Raw genomic sequence first — 15,354 nt, forward strand, 5'->3', positions numbered from 1 at the left:
CACTGAATTATATAGAGAACTGACTCCTTTGTTGCTCCCCACAGCATCATGGACAGAATAGTGAACCATCGAGCACAGAATCATTACAATGGTTAGTCAAACGATATACTTACTCTCTGTAGATCGTGTGAAAATACATTTCTCAACACATCATAATGGATTAGTATTATTTGGAGACAGTGTTTTGATTTTTTCTAGTGTTGCTGCTCTGCGTTGTCGAATCAGTGTCGCTGTCTGCGGCAGCAACTTCCGGCGCATGCGCGATAGCGTTGCAGACGATGGCTGCAGTCCAATCGTTTTTTGTTAACATATAAAACATTTGATAAAAAATATTAAATACAAAAGGGTAAGATTTAGACACTCTCTTCAATTGAAAATGATAAAACATTTATTTACGCAACAATATTCACTGATAATATGGCTGAAACGTATATAATAGGAACAAATGGGGGAAAAAACTATTGGTGACGTACTCATTTTCTATTCAGGTAAATTGTTGATAAGGAACAATAATAACTTAATGACCTATACAATAAGCATTTTGCCTAAAGAATTACAATTCCAGTGCGTTTTATTAAGCAATGGCAAACAGCATAAATTTTGTTTGGACAACTACATCTAAAGACTAATCAATCAGACAGGTAGACGAAGTAAATTAAAGGGATAGTTCAACCAAAAATGAAAATTCTGTCATCATTAAAGCACCCTCTTGTCATTCCAAACCTGTTTGACTTCCTTTCTTCTGCAGAACTCAAAAGGCAATATTAAAAAAAGTTGGTAACCGAAATGCATCGGACCCCATTCGATTCTATTGTATGGACCAAAACCAATGCAAGCGTAATTTTTTTTAATTATGCTTACTTAATTATTATTATTCACCTCATGTCCTATAATCGTACATCGATGACCCATTTTGAGATCATTAGCAGAAAATACCACATAGATGACCAAGGGACAAGGAGTTTTTCTTGATTTAAGTCCGAGAAAAGATTACCATTATGGTTTAAGACATATCTATCTTTCTAATTTGCAGATTTTTGTACTGATGTACGGTCAGTATTTGTGTACATTTGGGGAACACCCAATCAGGAGAGTAAATTGTTATTATTTAGTATGAATATTTATTTTTCTGTCAAGTACTAAATGTCTAATAAGTCAACGTTGCAGTGGCTGTATAGTTCTAAATGTTGTGTGACAATAAACATTGAAATTACCCCAAAAATAGCATTTGAATTGAATAAATCCACCATCAGGTCTTTATTTCTCGTAGCCTACATTTTAGAGCATTCCCCTTTTCCAAGGTCAATTTACATTTAGTCATTAAGCAGACGCTTTTATCCAAAGTGACTTACAGAGAGTGGACACACTTGAAGTTTGTTGGGTAAGAACTGTAGTACGGTGGCCCTATTGGACTGCACAAAGCCCAGACCCAAACTCCATCCAACAAAGTTGAGCTAAACTAAATGAAGACCGACTCTCCATGGGTAGATTTGTAATTAAATGATTAACCTAACCAGTGTTGGGTAAGTTACTCTGAAAAAGTTATTAATTACTAGTTACTCATTACATATTCAATAGTGTAATTAGATTACTGTCCAAATTACTCTGTACAAAAAGTATTTAGTTACTCATTACTTATTACTTTCTATATCCTACATCAACCTTATTTAATTAATTCAAATAAATAATATTATTAACTGACCAAAGTATTACAAATGTGAGAAATATACATTAAAGCACAGATTTTAAAGTAAGACTTTTAATTTTGATGTCCATTACACTATTGCACATGCATATATTGCACACAGTATTTAGTTTAATTACATCAAAAGTAACAGTAATAAATTAAAGAAAACATATGAGTAATCCCTTACTTTACTTTTTCAAGTGAAAAGTAATTAAATTACAGTAACTAATTACTTAGTAACTAGTTACACCCAACACTGAACCTAACCAACAAAGGTGGTGTTTTGATGTACTTGTAACACATCACTCTTGATGGATTTTATATATCCATACTGGAAAAATATAGGCCCAAATCTCTATTTAAGTTTACAATTCAATATTTTATTTGTCACATACACAGTTATATAGAGAATATACAACCAGCAGTGAAATGTAGGTCAGGTCAGCTTCAAAGTCAGTGCATTTATTATAAAATACAAACAATACAACTGATTTTATACGTCTTCTATAAACCAAAGAGCTGGTGACGTTCATTTTGTCTTTAAACCTCCTAAATACCTAAATAGTTTTTATTCCATTAATTAAATGAAACACTGAGGGATGCATCTGTAAATTCATACCATAATTTCATGCACCACAATCTGTATATTACTATATTATAGCCAATACTACTATGAATCTTCATCAGACCATGAGTGGGCATATCATGAATAATTTGAAAACATAACTATAATCCTTAAAAACTCCCAAAATTTATATTTATAATATTGCTTATAGAAGGCCAAGAAATGTTTTGTTTTCACCACTAGCATTGATCTGTTGGAGAAGACTGATGGCTGCACCACAGTGACATTACAGCCTGTAACTCCTGCCCACACAAACCCTGTCAAAATATTTCCCCCGTCATTTCTATTCCCACCTGCCTCCACACACAAAACTTTCTGCTCCCCGTATATTTTTGTACATCCTAGCTTCCAATTGTACTTGACATGCTCCATACACTGCACTATGGAAACCTCCACAGTTACAATAGCGGAGCCCATCAGTTACTTGACATTTATAATGCTCCAATTCACATCACATTTTGCACATCTCATTTTCCATCTGCACACTGCTGCTCCATGTCCTGTATGATGACACCTAAAATACATTAGCATGAGTGAACAAATTCACAACATGGAAAAATAGTTGTACGTTCAGGGATTTAAGGAATCAACGAAACACTCTGTGCTTATGTATTAACATTCACTTTTCATTTACTTTTAGTCATTTTCTCTATAGGTGAAACAATAAACCAGTCAAACATCCATTAGACTTGTAGTAAAAAAAGGGTCTACACCATTTTAGGAACCAAAAACGAGATTTGGAGCCAGTAAGAAACCACAAAGCAACCACCCCTGAACACTGGGATCATTTGTGTTTTGTACAGGACAGCCACTGATATTAATATTGTTTATTTTTGTATTTATTTTAAGAAAATGAAAACTGGAGAAAAATAAATAAAATATTTTTTTCCAGACCTCGACTGCGAAGAAAACAAGTTCTGATTTACTTTTAAGCTACTCATATGTAGGAAAAAATTAAATAATGTGATAACCTGAATTTTTTTTACAGTTTTTGTGTGTCTTGTCATGCCAGTCTTTGACATTACTGTTGGATGACTTTATGTCACATTAGAGGTTTGATTTTGTGAAAATCAACAAACACAGGACTGGAATGGCCACGATACATCTATGCTGATTAAATTAAAATTTGGAATCATCTCTTTTTTTCTGTGGCTGTAGTACGTATTTTTTTAATACCTGTATCTTTAAAATGTTTTATATATAGGCACATAACCTTACAAAGCAAGAAAATACTATGAATGTCAACAAATTGAATTGACAAAAGCTTTCAAACTGATGGTTTGCCATCCGTCGACATTTTGTGATTCATCGTTAATGGAACTATGTGGAGATCAAGACTAATACATCTTATCCCTGTCATTGAGAAATGGGAAGATGGTTGAAACCAGACATTTTGACCTGCCCTGAAATTGTATCAGGGTCACAAGACTTAGAAATAGTTTTAAAGTCTCGGGCTTGCCCTCGTTGTTTAAGACACTTTTCTTAGAATTGTTAAGGTTGAGACAGCTGATCGTAGAGGAAAAACTCATTTTGCACCCATGGAGCCTCAGGCAGCTGAGGGGAAGTGCTCAGCAGTGGGCTTCATCGCACAATAATACAATGTTAATGACGCAGAACGCCGTCTTTCTTTTGCCCTGAAAGATGGCAATGCTAAATGTTTAGGAACGGTGGTCCTAATTACACTTTTTATACTCAATTCTAACACGATTGACAATTTCAAAAGAGATGCCTTATTGATCTCCTTCACAGACAAGTTGTATTGATTGCAAAATCTTGATAGAATACAACCCCCCCTCGATCTCGCTCCAATCAGACAGAGAACTCAAAATCAGGACCGGAAAATATGACCTCTGGACGCTTTTAAAATGATCCCCCCGAAAGCATTTTGATGAGGATATGACATAGGATGCCCCAGCTGCGTGGCTTTGTGTGGTGTGCTGCAATCATGTGTAATGGCTGTGCAAGTTGGAGCTGCGTCTCACCCTGACTAACATCCACCCAGCATGGCTCAGCGAGCTCCTGTCACACGCCTGTCTTACACTTAACATCTCCTCAGCTTTTTTATTCCTCCTTGCCTGCAGAAAGGTCGAAATGCTGTGCCGATGCTGTGATGTAACTGCGGGAGATTTCTAAATGTGTGTGTATCTGTCTCTCATTGCAAAAGACAAGCAGGGACCCGGTGAAATATTTGACATGACAGCAGCTATTCAGCACCCACAACTCCTAAACAATAAAGACACAGCAGCAAAAAAAAAACATTTCTATGCTGATCTGGGAGCAGCTTCTTCGTTGTGACATAGTTCTGTCCTGTGCTAATTAAAGCTCACAGCTGTGCCAAGATCATCTGAATAGTACAAGTTTGGATATTTTACTCAAATGAAATAAAACTTGAAACTTGGAAAACCTGATTTCTTTTCACTCTAAGCAATAAATGTATTGATTCCTTTGCGTTGCCTATATAAGCACCTTCCCTGAACTTAAACACAAAGTTTAAGGTTCAATAATAATGCTCTAAATCTAAAGGGCCTCTGTTAAATGCAGAAGAACATTCTCTGAATTTAGTGCTAAATTTCCAGTATTCAATTTCCAGAAAGTGAAAAACTATAAAAACCCACAGAAACTGCCCAGAAAAGGTCATCTTACAAAGTTGATGCAAAACGGAGAAGTATGGGCGAAGACACAAAGAGGCTAACAAGTTATAAGATCTAACAAAACAGACAGCAATACCAATAGTTCTGCACAACATCAGTGCTCTACAAAAGTTGCAATGCTCTGCAAAATGGGCCAATATGTGAGTTCAAAACATACATTAACCCATGAATAAATAACAACATTTACATGTAAGCTTTGAGATAAAGTTAATAGAAATGTGCATATTTTTAAAGAATTTATATTTTAATGTTAATGTGTGACCATGCCTGTGAAAACCCATCAGCTAAAGTCATTTTTCTGTGATTTACTGTTCTCTACAGAAAATCATTCTACTTAATGTAAAAATACAACCTTGAAATCTTTATTGAATGAGTAAGGACTTTTTTTAAAGACTGAAATCAATCCTTAGAAAGCTAACTTTCAGTATATATTGTGCAAAATAACAAAACGTGGTGTCAATAAAAGCATCACATTTATTATTTAAATAATTGATTTTGAGTATTACATAAAACTTTGAATACTGTATCGAAACTCAATCATACAATCTTTCATTTCCCTGCCGTTCTTCTGAAATCTTGTATCTCCATATTTCGTGATTTTTGTTTGTTAACCTAAAACATTATTATTAGTCACCCTTTATGTTTATCTCTGGGTTTAGCAAATATATAATCAATTAAAAGTACAGTTTTTTTTCATTTTTAGCGAATTTGGACATCCAATGTTTTAGAAGAAAAGAGATGATTTAAAGTGATAAACCCACATTTGATCAATTTTGGCTATGACTACTTTAATGCTACTCTCATAAATGGATTTTGAACATTAAGCCTTTATTTCACAAAGGGTCACATATGGTCAAATTTAGAGGTCTTGTGAGGGCATTTATATTTGCTCATTGAACATAAGGTGCTACTTCATTCAAAAGCACCATTTCCTTACATCCTGTGTGTGTTGCCTTTTGTAAAAGCACTGAGTCTGCCTCTGTGCTATTAGCGACGGATTGTAAGCCAACTAATATCCTTGCTTTTCCCCAGTGGAAGTGTTTTTCCGTTCTGTGCTACTCCTGGTGGACCAGCTTTTGATGGTAGATGGAAAAACACATCTGTTCCCACTGATACCTGAGCAGATAAAAACAACACACACAACCTCAATGGCACCAGTTAGTGATAATACGGTCAGCTCTCTGGTCCTGAACACCTCTTATAACCACAACACTGCCTCATGTAACATTGATTCAGTACACCTTTCCGTTCCATATTAGACTGTAAAAAATAAAAATAATGATCTACTGAATTACTCAGTAATGCTGTATGTGTTATTTACTAAACAATCACTTGATGCATGAATGGATGCATGTTTATCCTCCTTTTTGGCAGTCTAAATGCATCATTTTTAAAGTAGGTTATACAACAAAATTGAAGAAAACAGCAATTATAGAAAACACAGTGGCGCCTGAGCACTAGATGGCAGTAATGTGCAAATTATAGCCACAGCACTTCGCCACAACGAAAGCAAGATGTCTGCGCCCTTAACACATGCGTAAACAAACATGGAGAGTGTGATAACCTTGTCCAAAGAATACCGTTAGCAGACGTCTAAAACCGATATCTTATAAACAGAAAAGTATTTCAGCAATGAGCTCACGAATCTGTGAGACCTTCTTAAGAAGGTCGCTGCGATTTTCGACGACCCGATCGCTGACATCCGCGTGCGTCAATGCGTCACTGCGTTTGCGCAAAGGTGCGTTAACCAAAAAGAAAAGACGCACTTAAAAGCAACAAAGAGTTTAAACTGTTTACTGTCTTTCTACATCGTGTCTCTGATATTTGTAAAATGTCATTTTAAGGTAGAACGGTTGTGTCATGTCACCAGAAATTAAACGAACTGATGGTTAATTGCTCAGTGTTTTTGTTACCTTATACTACGTTACAGGTTGCGCGGTGACTGATGCACACGTTGTGAGAAAATGTCTCTTTCGAAACGTTCCGGTCCGTTTGGTGTCTTCAGATGCATTTTTGGAGAGATTACAGAAGGTGGGAGCTGTTGTGTCCAGGGAGGGTCCTCATCAACAGCCTGTCCCATCAGATTGCGGTCAGAATCAGCCCGGCCCTTGTCAAAGCTGTTATAGAGATAAAATATCTTATCTTCACAGACTTGCATTGTTATAGGTTAGTTGTTAACATTTGTGGGTTTTCTACCCCTAGGTCATCAATTTTCCTTATTGCTAAAGGATCCTGATCAACCTGAGAACCCCAGATCTCTTAAAGTGGCCGTAGTGGGCGCCCCGAATGCTGGCAAATCCACACTGACCAACCAGCTGCTGGGCAGAAAGGTGTGATTATTCGAAGCACAATAAACTTCACATTTTGTGTAATATGTAACACATCGGTTAATACACAATGGATAGAGTCATAAACATGCACCATCATATTTTTTGCAGTTGTTTGCGGTGTCAGAAAAAGTGCACACAACAAGATCGCGTGCTGTTGGTGTTCTGACTGAGGATGACACACAAATTGTAAATAGATGATCTTTCTCCAATGCTAAATGTTTTAAAATGAAATATTCGGCATTTCAAAAATGTCTTCTCATTAGGTTTTGTTGGATACCCCTGGTCTCACCACACCGATAAAGGCTAAAAGGTGGGTTCTTTACTTTTGATGTCTTCTGACTCTATGCTTGAAAGTGAATTGTGTGTTTTGGGCGATTTTTATATACTTTAATAATTTAATGTTAAGTGCTTACTGGAAGTAATGAATGCAAAGGTCTTGAATAACTTTGCAACATGCATTTGCTCAACATTTTCCTTAAATGGCATGAGTTTGGCCCAGGACTATCTGTTTAACTAATGGGAAATGGTGGGAGTGTCCTGTAAAAAAATTATGGAACGTAATAATGCAAATCATTTTTCATTTGGTGATGAGTAGTGTAGAACGTATGCATGTTTATTATGTTTCACAAAATGTCCTTTTATTCCTGTTTTTGTAATTTGTACTATGTTCCCTACCCAATATACCCTTTGAATTTTTTTTTTTTGGTTTTACAAGACACCAGCTGGAAGATTCGCTGTTGGTCGATCCTTTTGAGTCTTTGGAGAAAGCTGATCTAGGTAAATAAATCTTTTATTTTGAAATATTCTTATTTATTGTTACTCTTAATCTTAAAAAACACGCAGCAAACATTCAATTTTTGACTTTTATGGGTTGCTGCATCTTGATATATCTTGTGTATTTGCAGTTGTTGTGTTAGTTGATGTGTCTGATAAATGGACCCGTAACAAGTTGCACCTTGAAGTACTGAAGTGTCTGGCCCTAAATCCAGATGTACCTGCCATCCTTGTCCTCAATAAGGTATTAACTTGCATTGTTTATTATAATCTCTCCTCGTTCAATTTACCGTTTGCAACGCCCGTCCCCTTTTGCTATGTCTGACATCAGCCAAATCGCTCCCACTGCACCAAAGAGCATCTATTGTCAAATAATAAGGACTTTATAAAACCGAATAGTGCAAAGGCGGTTAAACTCTATGGTTTGATTGTCGGACAAAATGGCCAATAGCTAAAAGGGCGCATACTGTTCTCGCTAGGATTGGTTCGGTCGCCTGTCAATCAAACTCCAGGCGAAGGGTCAATTGTAGGAATAGGAAAGTAGTCTCCATAGGAAAAAAATATTACTTTAAAGTGATATTCCATCCAAAAAGGACATTTTTGTCGTCATTTACTCACACTCTTGTCTTTTCAAACCTTTATGACTTTCTTTATTTCACAGAACACAAAAGAAGATACTTTGGGAACCAAACAGCACTGGTCCCCATTCACTTATATGGACACTAAACCAATGCAAGTGAATTGAGATCAGTTAACTACATTCTTAAAAGTGTCTTCTTTTGTGTTCTGCGTAAGAAAAATGTCATACAGGTTTGAAATGGCAAGAGGCTTATTAATGATGACAGAATTATCATTTGTGGGTGAACTTTCACTTTAAATGAGTGTTGGGGTGTGTATACTGGGGGTGTGCTATTATACATTTGTAATGTCAGCATTACATTTGAAAAACTATTTAGAGGTGCTATCAACAAATTTTGGACATGAGTGCACATGAGGGATTTTAAAATATATCATTCATCACGCACAGGTGGATCTACTGAAGAGCAAAATGTTGCTGCTAGACATCACGGCACAGCTGACCGAGGGGGTGGTGAATGGAAAAAAGATCAGGATTCGTGGTGTAGCGAAGTCAAATCAAAGATTAGCAGCCAAAGCCCAAAGCAGACATGCAGAGGAAGCGTATTCTGAGAGCACGGAGAAAGAGTCGTCAGATCAAGAGAGTCAGAACAAAAACAGACTGAGCAGAGAGGAGCTGAAGGATCTGAAGAGCCGCAGTGGGTGGCCACATTTTAAAGATGTATTCATGCTGAGTGCTGTCGACAGAGAAGATGTGGAGACAATAAAGGTTAGTCGCCACGTTGGGGAATTTTAAGATTTGAACAAAGTTGGGTAGGTTGTTACTGTACATTCGAACAGCAAGAATTCTTCCCGCACATTCTAATATTGCTGAACAATTGTTTGTTTTACACATCACGGTATATTTTGCAATTCCTAATGGAACTGTTTGATTTCAATTATATACAGTTGTGGTCAAAAGTTTACATAGACCTTGTTGTAAACAAAATGTGAACGTATGATGTTGAAAATGTGTAAACAAAACCCCAAGATGACAATAATTTATTTTTTAAGCATGTTCTTTTTTAAATGGCTTCAATAAAGGAGAAGCTACATGGCACCTGTTGTATATGACATGCTGCTATAGACCACAGCAGGGATGTGATTTTTCTGTATAAATACGGATTTCGGTATTTTTTGACCTCGCTGGAAACACCCGCGTAACTTGCATATGTACGATTTATTTAAATTTGTGGTGGGGATAGGGGTTTGGGGATGTGCACGCGTGGTAATACAGCTGGCCAACAGGGTCCTTTCTACACTCTCTACGTCATGCACACGCATGTTATAAATGCAGAGCGTTTACTTTGTTTCCATAGAGTCAGACTATTTAAAGCCAAACAAGTTTGTTTTGGTACTCAGAAAAAGTGTGTGGTGTCATTTTAAATGAAGTGGGAAACTGAACAGCTTTGTGTAACGTATACAGAAAATCCTGAGTCTGGAAGTTGAGACGTCTATATAATATTTATCATTAAAACACAATCTATTTACAGAGACTAAAATAGGCCATTCCGTGATTTGATGGCTCGGAACTAAACAAATGGCCGATCTAGTCACTGATTAAATAAACACGTTGAAGTCTCTACTGAAAGCATACATTTAAATGAACTAAAACTGCAACTTGCATCTTTGCAAAACCTGGGGATTAATTCAGAAAAAAACGCTGTATGAATGCGCCATCTAGTGGGTGTGTATGGAAGTCTCTTGAGGCCACAATATTCTTTACTTTTTTTTATTATTTTTTTAATTTTATTATAATTCCTTAAAGTAGGCCTAGTTTAAACTACTCAAGGCCCTTTTTTAAAAGCCATCTTATTTGACATTAGCATAGGAAATTTCTGATTTTATTAAATGTTGGTTAAGTGACTGTTGAACTAATAAACGTTTCAACTAATATTTCTAAAATTGGCAAAAGTGAAACGGTTTCCTATTTTTAATCATGTAATATTTAATTAGTAACATTAAAGACTATCTTGGGGGATTAGGGTTGGGCGAGGGTGCGTGCAGTCTTGTTTTTTGTCATTGGCTGATCACATGGCTGAACAGTGGATACAATAATATTGCGTGTCACTATAAAAGTCCTAACCATATGTGAATGCTTGATACTGTCATACGACAAATCATGTGTTACAACTTATGTGTCATAGAGTTACCTGTTTCAAGTGGCAAAGCCTCGCGAGTGGCAGTATCACAGTGAAGTACTGACAGACCAAGGTCCCGAGGATGTCTGCCTTAACACTATCAGAGAGAAACTTCTACAACATTTCCCTAAGGAGGTGCCATATACAATGACCCTGGTAAGTTACAATGTCATTGCTCTAGTTTTGAGAATGAAGAGTTATGCAGACCCACAGTCTCGCATAACACGCTTGTATATATTGGTGGATGTTTGGTTTGAAGGTGTCATGAACTGGTCTTGTTTATTGTTTTATACTGTTGTATGAGGTCTACTTATGGTGTTTGTGTGGTTTTTATGTTCAAAAACATCAAAATCAATAAGTAATAGGCTATTTACCTGGTTTTGAGGCCGCCTCGACAAACGCTCGGTTTTAATGGGCGTGCCTCATTGAAGACTTGATTGTAAACGCCCACTGCTATGATTGTATAGCAGTCTTCATAGTAAACTTAGATGGAGCCTTCTGTGAATTTGGTTAGACACATATATACGCTCAGGATTAGTATTATCTGGGGACCTCGTGTGATTTATAAATTACCTCCCCACATCAGTATTTCATGTGGCGCATTTGCACAGAAAGGAAGCCTGTGATTTTATTTACACTGATTTTACGTAAAACGTTTATTCATCCATAAAAAATCAAACCTTACTCAAAATATGGAATGTGACCTTTATAATTTAAAGGAAGTCATTCCTTTGTTCATTGTTACTTTGTTCTCTTGCAGCAAATTGAAATGTGGAAGGAGTCTGAAGATGGCGTGCTCGACATATCAGTCAAACTGTATGTGATAAAAGACAGTCATATGGTGAGCTCTGGGATTATTTCCCAAATAAATTAGCGTTCACTCACTTAGAAAATTGGACTTACATGTTGCTGTTCTTAAGTAAAAAATATGGAGTGCTGTTTTTGTTGTATTAATAGATTAAAATTAACCATAATTAATCTAAGGAAAAAATATATTACATGTTAAGGTTTTATGCTTTTTTGTGACAATAATATAATGATAGTGGTGTTGAATCTTAATTCTTGAAACTGTTAACATAAGACAAAAACTATTATATGTCTCACTGTCACCTTTTAATTCTTTCCTTCTTGCAGAAAATGGTTATTGGTCCAGGAGGCCAGACGATAACCAGAATAACCCAGGAAGCTGGAAATGACCTAATGAACATTTTCTTGCGGGAAATACACTTAAAAATCTCTGCAAAGTTGAAGAAGTGAAGTTCAGTTATGAGTTATGAGAACCTATAATGGATGCAAAGAGATTCAGAAGCCTGAAAGAAGTTATTACAGAGAAACGTTGTTTTTTCCCAAAAAGTGAAAGTAAAGATTAAAGTGAAATTCAGAGGCACAATAAATAGTTTTTCCATATAAATTCAGTAACATGTTGTCAATTTTATTATCAATACTTTGTTAATTGATAATGCTTGTATTAATAATAACTGTGGTTTTGCTGTTATATAGAATATTTTTGTTATTGCAATGTTGTTGTAAGTTACTCACAGTCGCTCAGTGGAATCAATTAAAAAATACGCGGATTTTTCTCCAACACCAATTTCATCAACTGAGTGTTTTTCTGCTTCGTAAGAGAACTGTTCACACAAGTTTTACAGATTTCTGTAGTGGGAAACGTGAGGTCACTTTATCTTCAGAGTCCAGAAGACAATGCTTCGGCACACAAACTGTATGCAAAATTGCAGAAGGAGCTGGCAGAATGAGCTTTTTCAGTCAACAGTTACACCCCGTGCAAAGATCATGTGCTTGTATTATTGATATATATATTTTGTTTTGTTTTAATTATGTGACAAAGTTATTTGCTTGAATAAAAATGTAAATTATGCAACCAGTGTTCTTTCCCCTCATTTTGGTAGATGTGTAGAACGGAGTTGATGAGCCTTTTAATGAAATTCAAAATTGGGATTAAAAACGACAGAGCAACAAAACGATTATTACTGCTCTGGATAATTTCTCAGTATCATATTCTTACGCTCTATCTCCTATTGGCAAACCTATTTTTCTCTTTTTGGGGGGGTTCAGTTACTCTCACCCTTATTTTGTAGGATACGTAAGTTAAGGTCTTAATAAAGTCTTGTTGTCGAAGGGGTTTCCCATAGAAAATTATGTAGACAATACAGAAGACAAAAGAAACATTTTTCATTTCAGATACACTTACATTTATTAAATTTCAAAATACAGTGTCTGTCTTGTTTAACAGAAAATTACATTAATGTTATGCATTGCCTGAAGTCGTCTTCTCCGTTTGACTCTCGCGTTGTTCTCTTTCATCCTGATGAGGTTTGAAAGAGGCAAAAGAACCCTTACCATTGCTAAACTCAGTAATGGTAACGGTTTTACCGCCACTCTCTGTTTCTGCTGGTGCACGAGAGGTATAACTGAGGCATATTGACCCCCTAGATAGTACATCATCTATACTGTAGTGTCTTCATAATGAACTTACAGTATACGATGATATCCTGTACAAAGGGCAAGAATGTCATACTTTCAAATCATGAAATACATTTACAAAATTTCCAAAGTCTTATAAAACTATTTAGTTTCTTGAGTATCAATCTATTTTATTTCTATTATTGAAAAGATTGTTGAGTCAAGAACATCGCAGTTCTTCATCAGTGTCTTAGAAATGTTTGTTTTGTATACTAAAACAACACTAAAGGAAACTAGGTCCAAGTTGTTAGAAACATTACAAAAATATTCCTCGGTGGAAAGTCTTTTCCAAATACTTGGATGATCACACCTGAGGAAGATCCATCACACTAGACTGAAAGGAAGAGCAGCTGCCGTCCTGTATTTTGTAGTCGCCGTGCAAAACACTCACCTCAGATCTGCATCCTCACTACTCCTGAAGGAGGTGTTGAAAAGCGCTTTAATTGCTTTCATTTGTTACCTTTTCCTCTCTCCTTCCACTTTTGTTCTCACAAGTCTGTTGTCTCAATGCTGTTGAGAGGGTCATAAACGTTGCCTCCTCGCTCGTGAGTTTTAATGCTCACTGCTAATTTGCATATGATGATGACATAGAGACCGTTCTATCCTTATCATGTTTCTGCCCTTTAGTCGGTTGACCAATCACAAGCATTTCCCATATCAGACCCTGAACAGTTACTTAGCACCAGGACTCTCTCTCACGCAAGTGTGCGAGCACACACCCATACTATCTCACCCTTAGAATAAACTTGAAATTGGACCAAGAAAATTGGTGAAAAATATTCGGTGTCATAAAAAATACTGCCAATATTTTTTCTTTTTTATATAAACAAAATAACATATTGCCAGTAAAATCTTTACACAAAATGTACCTGTCTTCTTTGAGAAAGTAAAAATCTGTCCTATAAAACGGTTTACAAAATACTTTATATTAAACAACACTTGGCCAGTTATGAGCACGTTTATACTATTTTACCCAATACCTCAAACCCAAACAGTCTGGATTTTCTATCATTAAAAGTATTTAGTAACATTAAAACATGTTTGGTTTGAGGTTGGCAATATCCTAAATCTGAAGTTTTGGAGTGCAGCATTATGTCTGAGAATCTCTAAGAATACATTTTACATTTACATTTTAGGCATTTGGGCAGATGCTTTTATTCCAAAGCGACTTACATTGCTTTATCCTATACATTTTACATAGGCAATCCCCTGGGATCGAACCCACAACCTTGCGTTGTTAACGCAATGCTCTTACCACTGAGCTACAGGAAAGCTGTTTTTAAGGAAATACATTTTAAAAGAGAAAGTAAATTCTTGTTCATCTCCATATTCATGTGTCAGCTGTAGCGCATTAAGCTGATTCGACGTGTGTATTCCTCTGCATCTAGAGGTCAAAGGTCTATTTGCTACTATGGGAAAGGTCCCATGGTTACTGAGACAGACTCTCGGTTGGGTGGGGCTGGGGGTGTTTGTGATCTGTGCCATGTTAACAGATAAAAACAAGGTTGTGGCCTATCTGACTTGCACCAGCACGCGGCATGGCTCAGACACCTTATCTATCACTCAAATAAATGGACAATTCTGAGAATTTGTAGTTAGCTCTCAGAAAAGAGATTTGACCAGATGATGCTGAAAACTATCTCTTACAGCTCTTATGAAAGAGAGGTCTGATCTAACGGATGTGGGATGATTGAAACGTTATGGTTTTATACGTTGACATTTAAAATAAAGTCTGCAGATTCAGTTCTTGGAATGTATCAGTCCAGATATCCAGTACTTTTTAAGTCTTTTTTCTGAAAAGTCCTTTCATTCTGTTTATAGTAAAAGACCCTGAATGAAAAATGGTGTGTGATATTACCTTTCAGAGAAGGTAAATGGGTTTAGTGTTGGCTACTTCATGTATGTTTTATGACATGCATTATGTCTATTGGCCTGTAAAATACTCCATACATATTTTGGCACTAATTTCAACAGGTTCAACAGGTTCACTTTCAAGCCTTTTAAGTACTTTCATAAGATATATTTAAATGTATGAACCACAATATATTGG

At 36.2% G+C, this 15,354-nt stretch overlaps 2 protein-coding genes across 2 annotated transcripts in view; one reads left to right on the plus strand and one right to left on the minus strand.

Annotated features, from left to right (window-relative positions):
* The window catches only part of fam222ba (family with sequence similarity 222 member Ba), a 44,984-nt gene extending 44,737 nt beyond the window's left edge, over positions 1–247 (minus strand). The window contains exon 1 of the mRNA XM_056745898.1: positions 114–247. The gene's annotated coding sequence lies outside the window, so the exon portion shown is untranslated. The remainder of the gene's footprint in view (positions 1–113) is intronic.
* Positions 248–6,472: 6,225 nt separating this feature from the next.
* On the plus strand, positions 6,473–12,702 carry eral1 (Era-like 12S mitochondrial rRNA chaperone 1). The gene is made up of 11 exons (XM_056746025.1): positions 6,473–6,701; positions 6,894–7,052; positions 7,166–7,293; positions 7,402–7,479; positions 7,557–7,603; positions 8,009–8,070; positions 8,199–8,311; positions 9,095–9,412; positions 10,830–10,979; positions 11,584–11,664; positions 11,958–12,702. The coding sequence occupies exons 1-11, from the start codon at positions 6,596–6,598 to the stop codon at positions 12,078–12,080; spliced, it is 1,365 nt and encodes a 454-aa protein (XP_056602003.1). The 5' UTR covers positions 6,473–6,595; the 3' UTR covers positions 12,081–12,702.
* Positions 12,703–15,354: the final 2,652 nt, after the last annotated feature.

Source organism: Triplophysa dalaica, chromosome 4, assembly GCF_015846415.1.
Source record: "Triplophysa dalaica isolate WHDGS20190420 chromosome 4, ASM1584641v1, whole genome shotgun sequence".
NCBI lineage: Eukaryota > Metazoa > Chordata > Actinopteri > Cypriniformes > Nemacheilidae > Triplophysa > Triplophysa dalaica.

Excerpts from the sequence above, each read along its gene's own strand:
- eral1 (XM_056746025.1), top strand. The coding sequence starts at position 6,596 with ATGAGCTCACGAATCTGTGAGACCTTCTTAAGAAGGTCGCTGCGATTT. Across the intron at positions 6,702-6,893 it reads GTCACTGCGTTTGCGCAAAG|GTTGCGCGGTGACTGATGCA; the intron begins GTGCGTTAACCA and ends ACTACGTTACAG. Across the intron at positions 7,604-8,008 it reads ACACCGATAAAGGCTAAAAG|ACACCAGCTGGAAGATTCGC; the intron begins GTGGGTTCTTTA and ends TGGTTTTACAAG.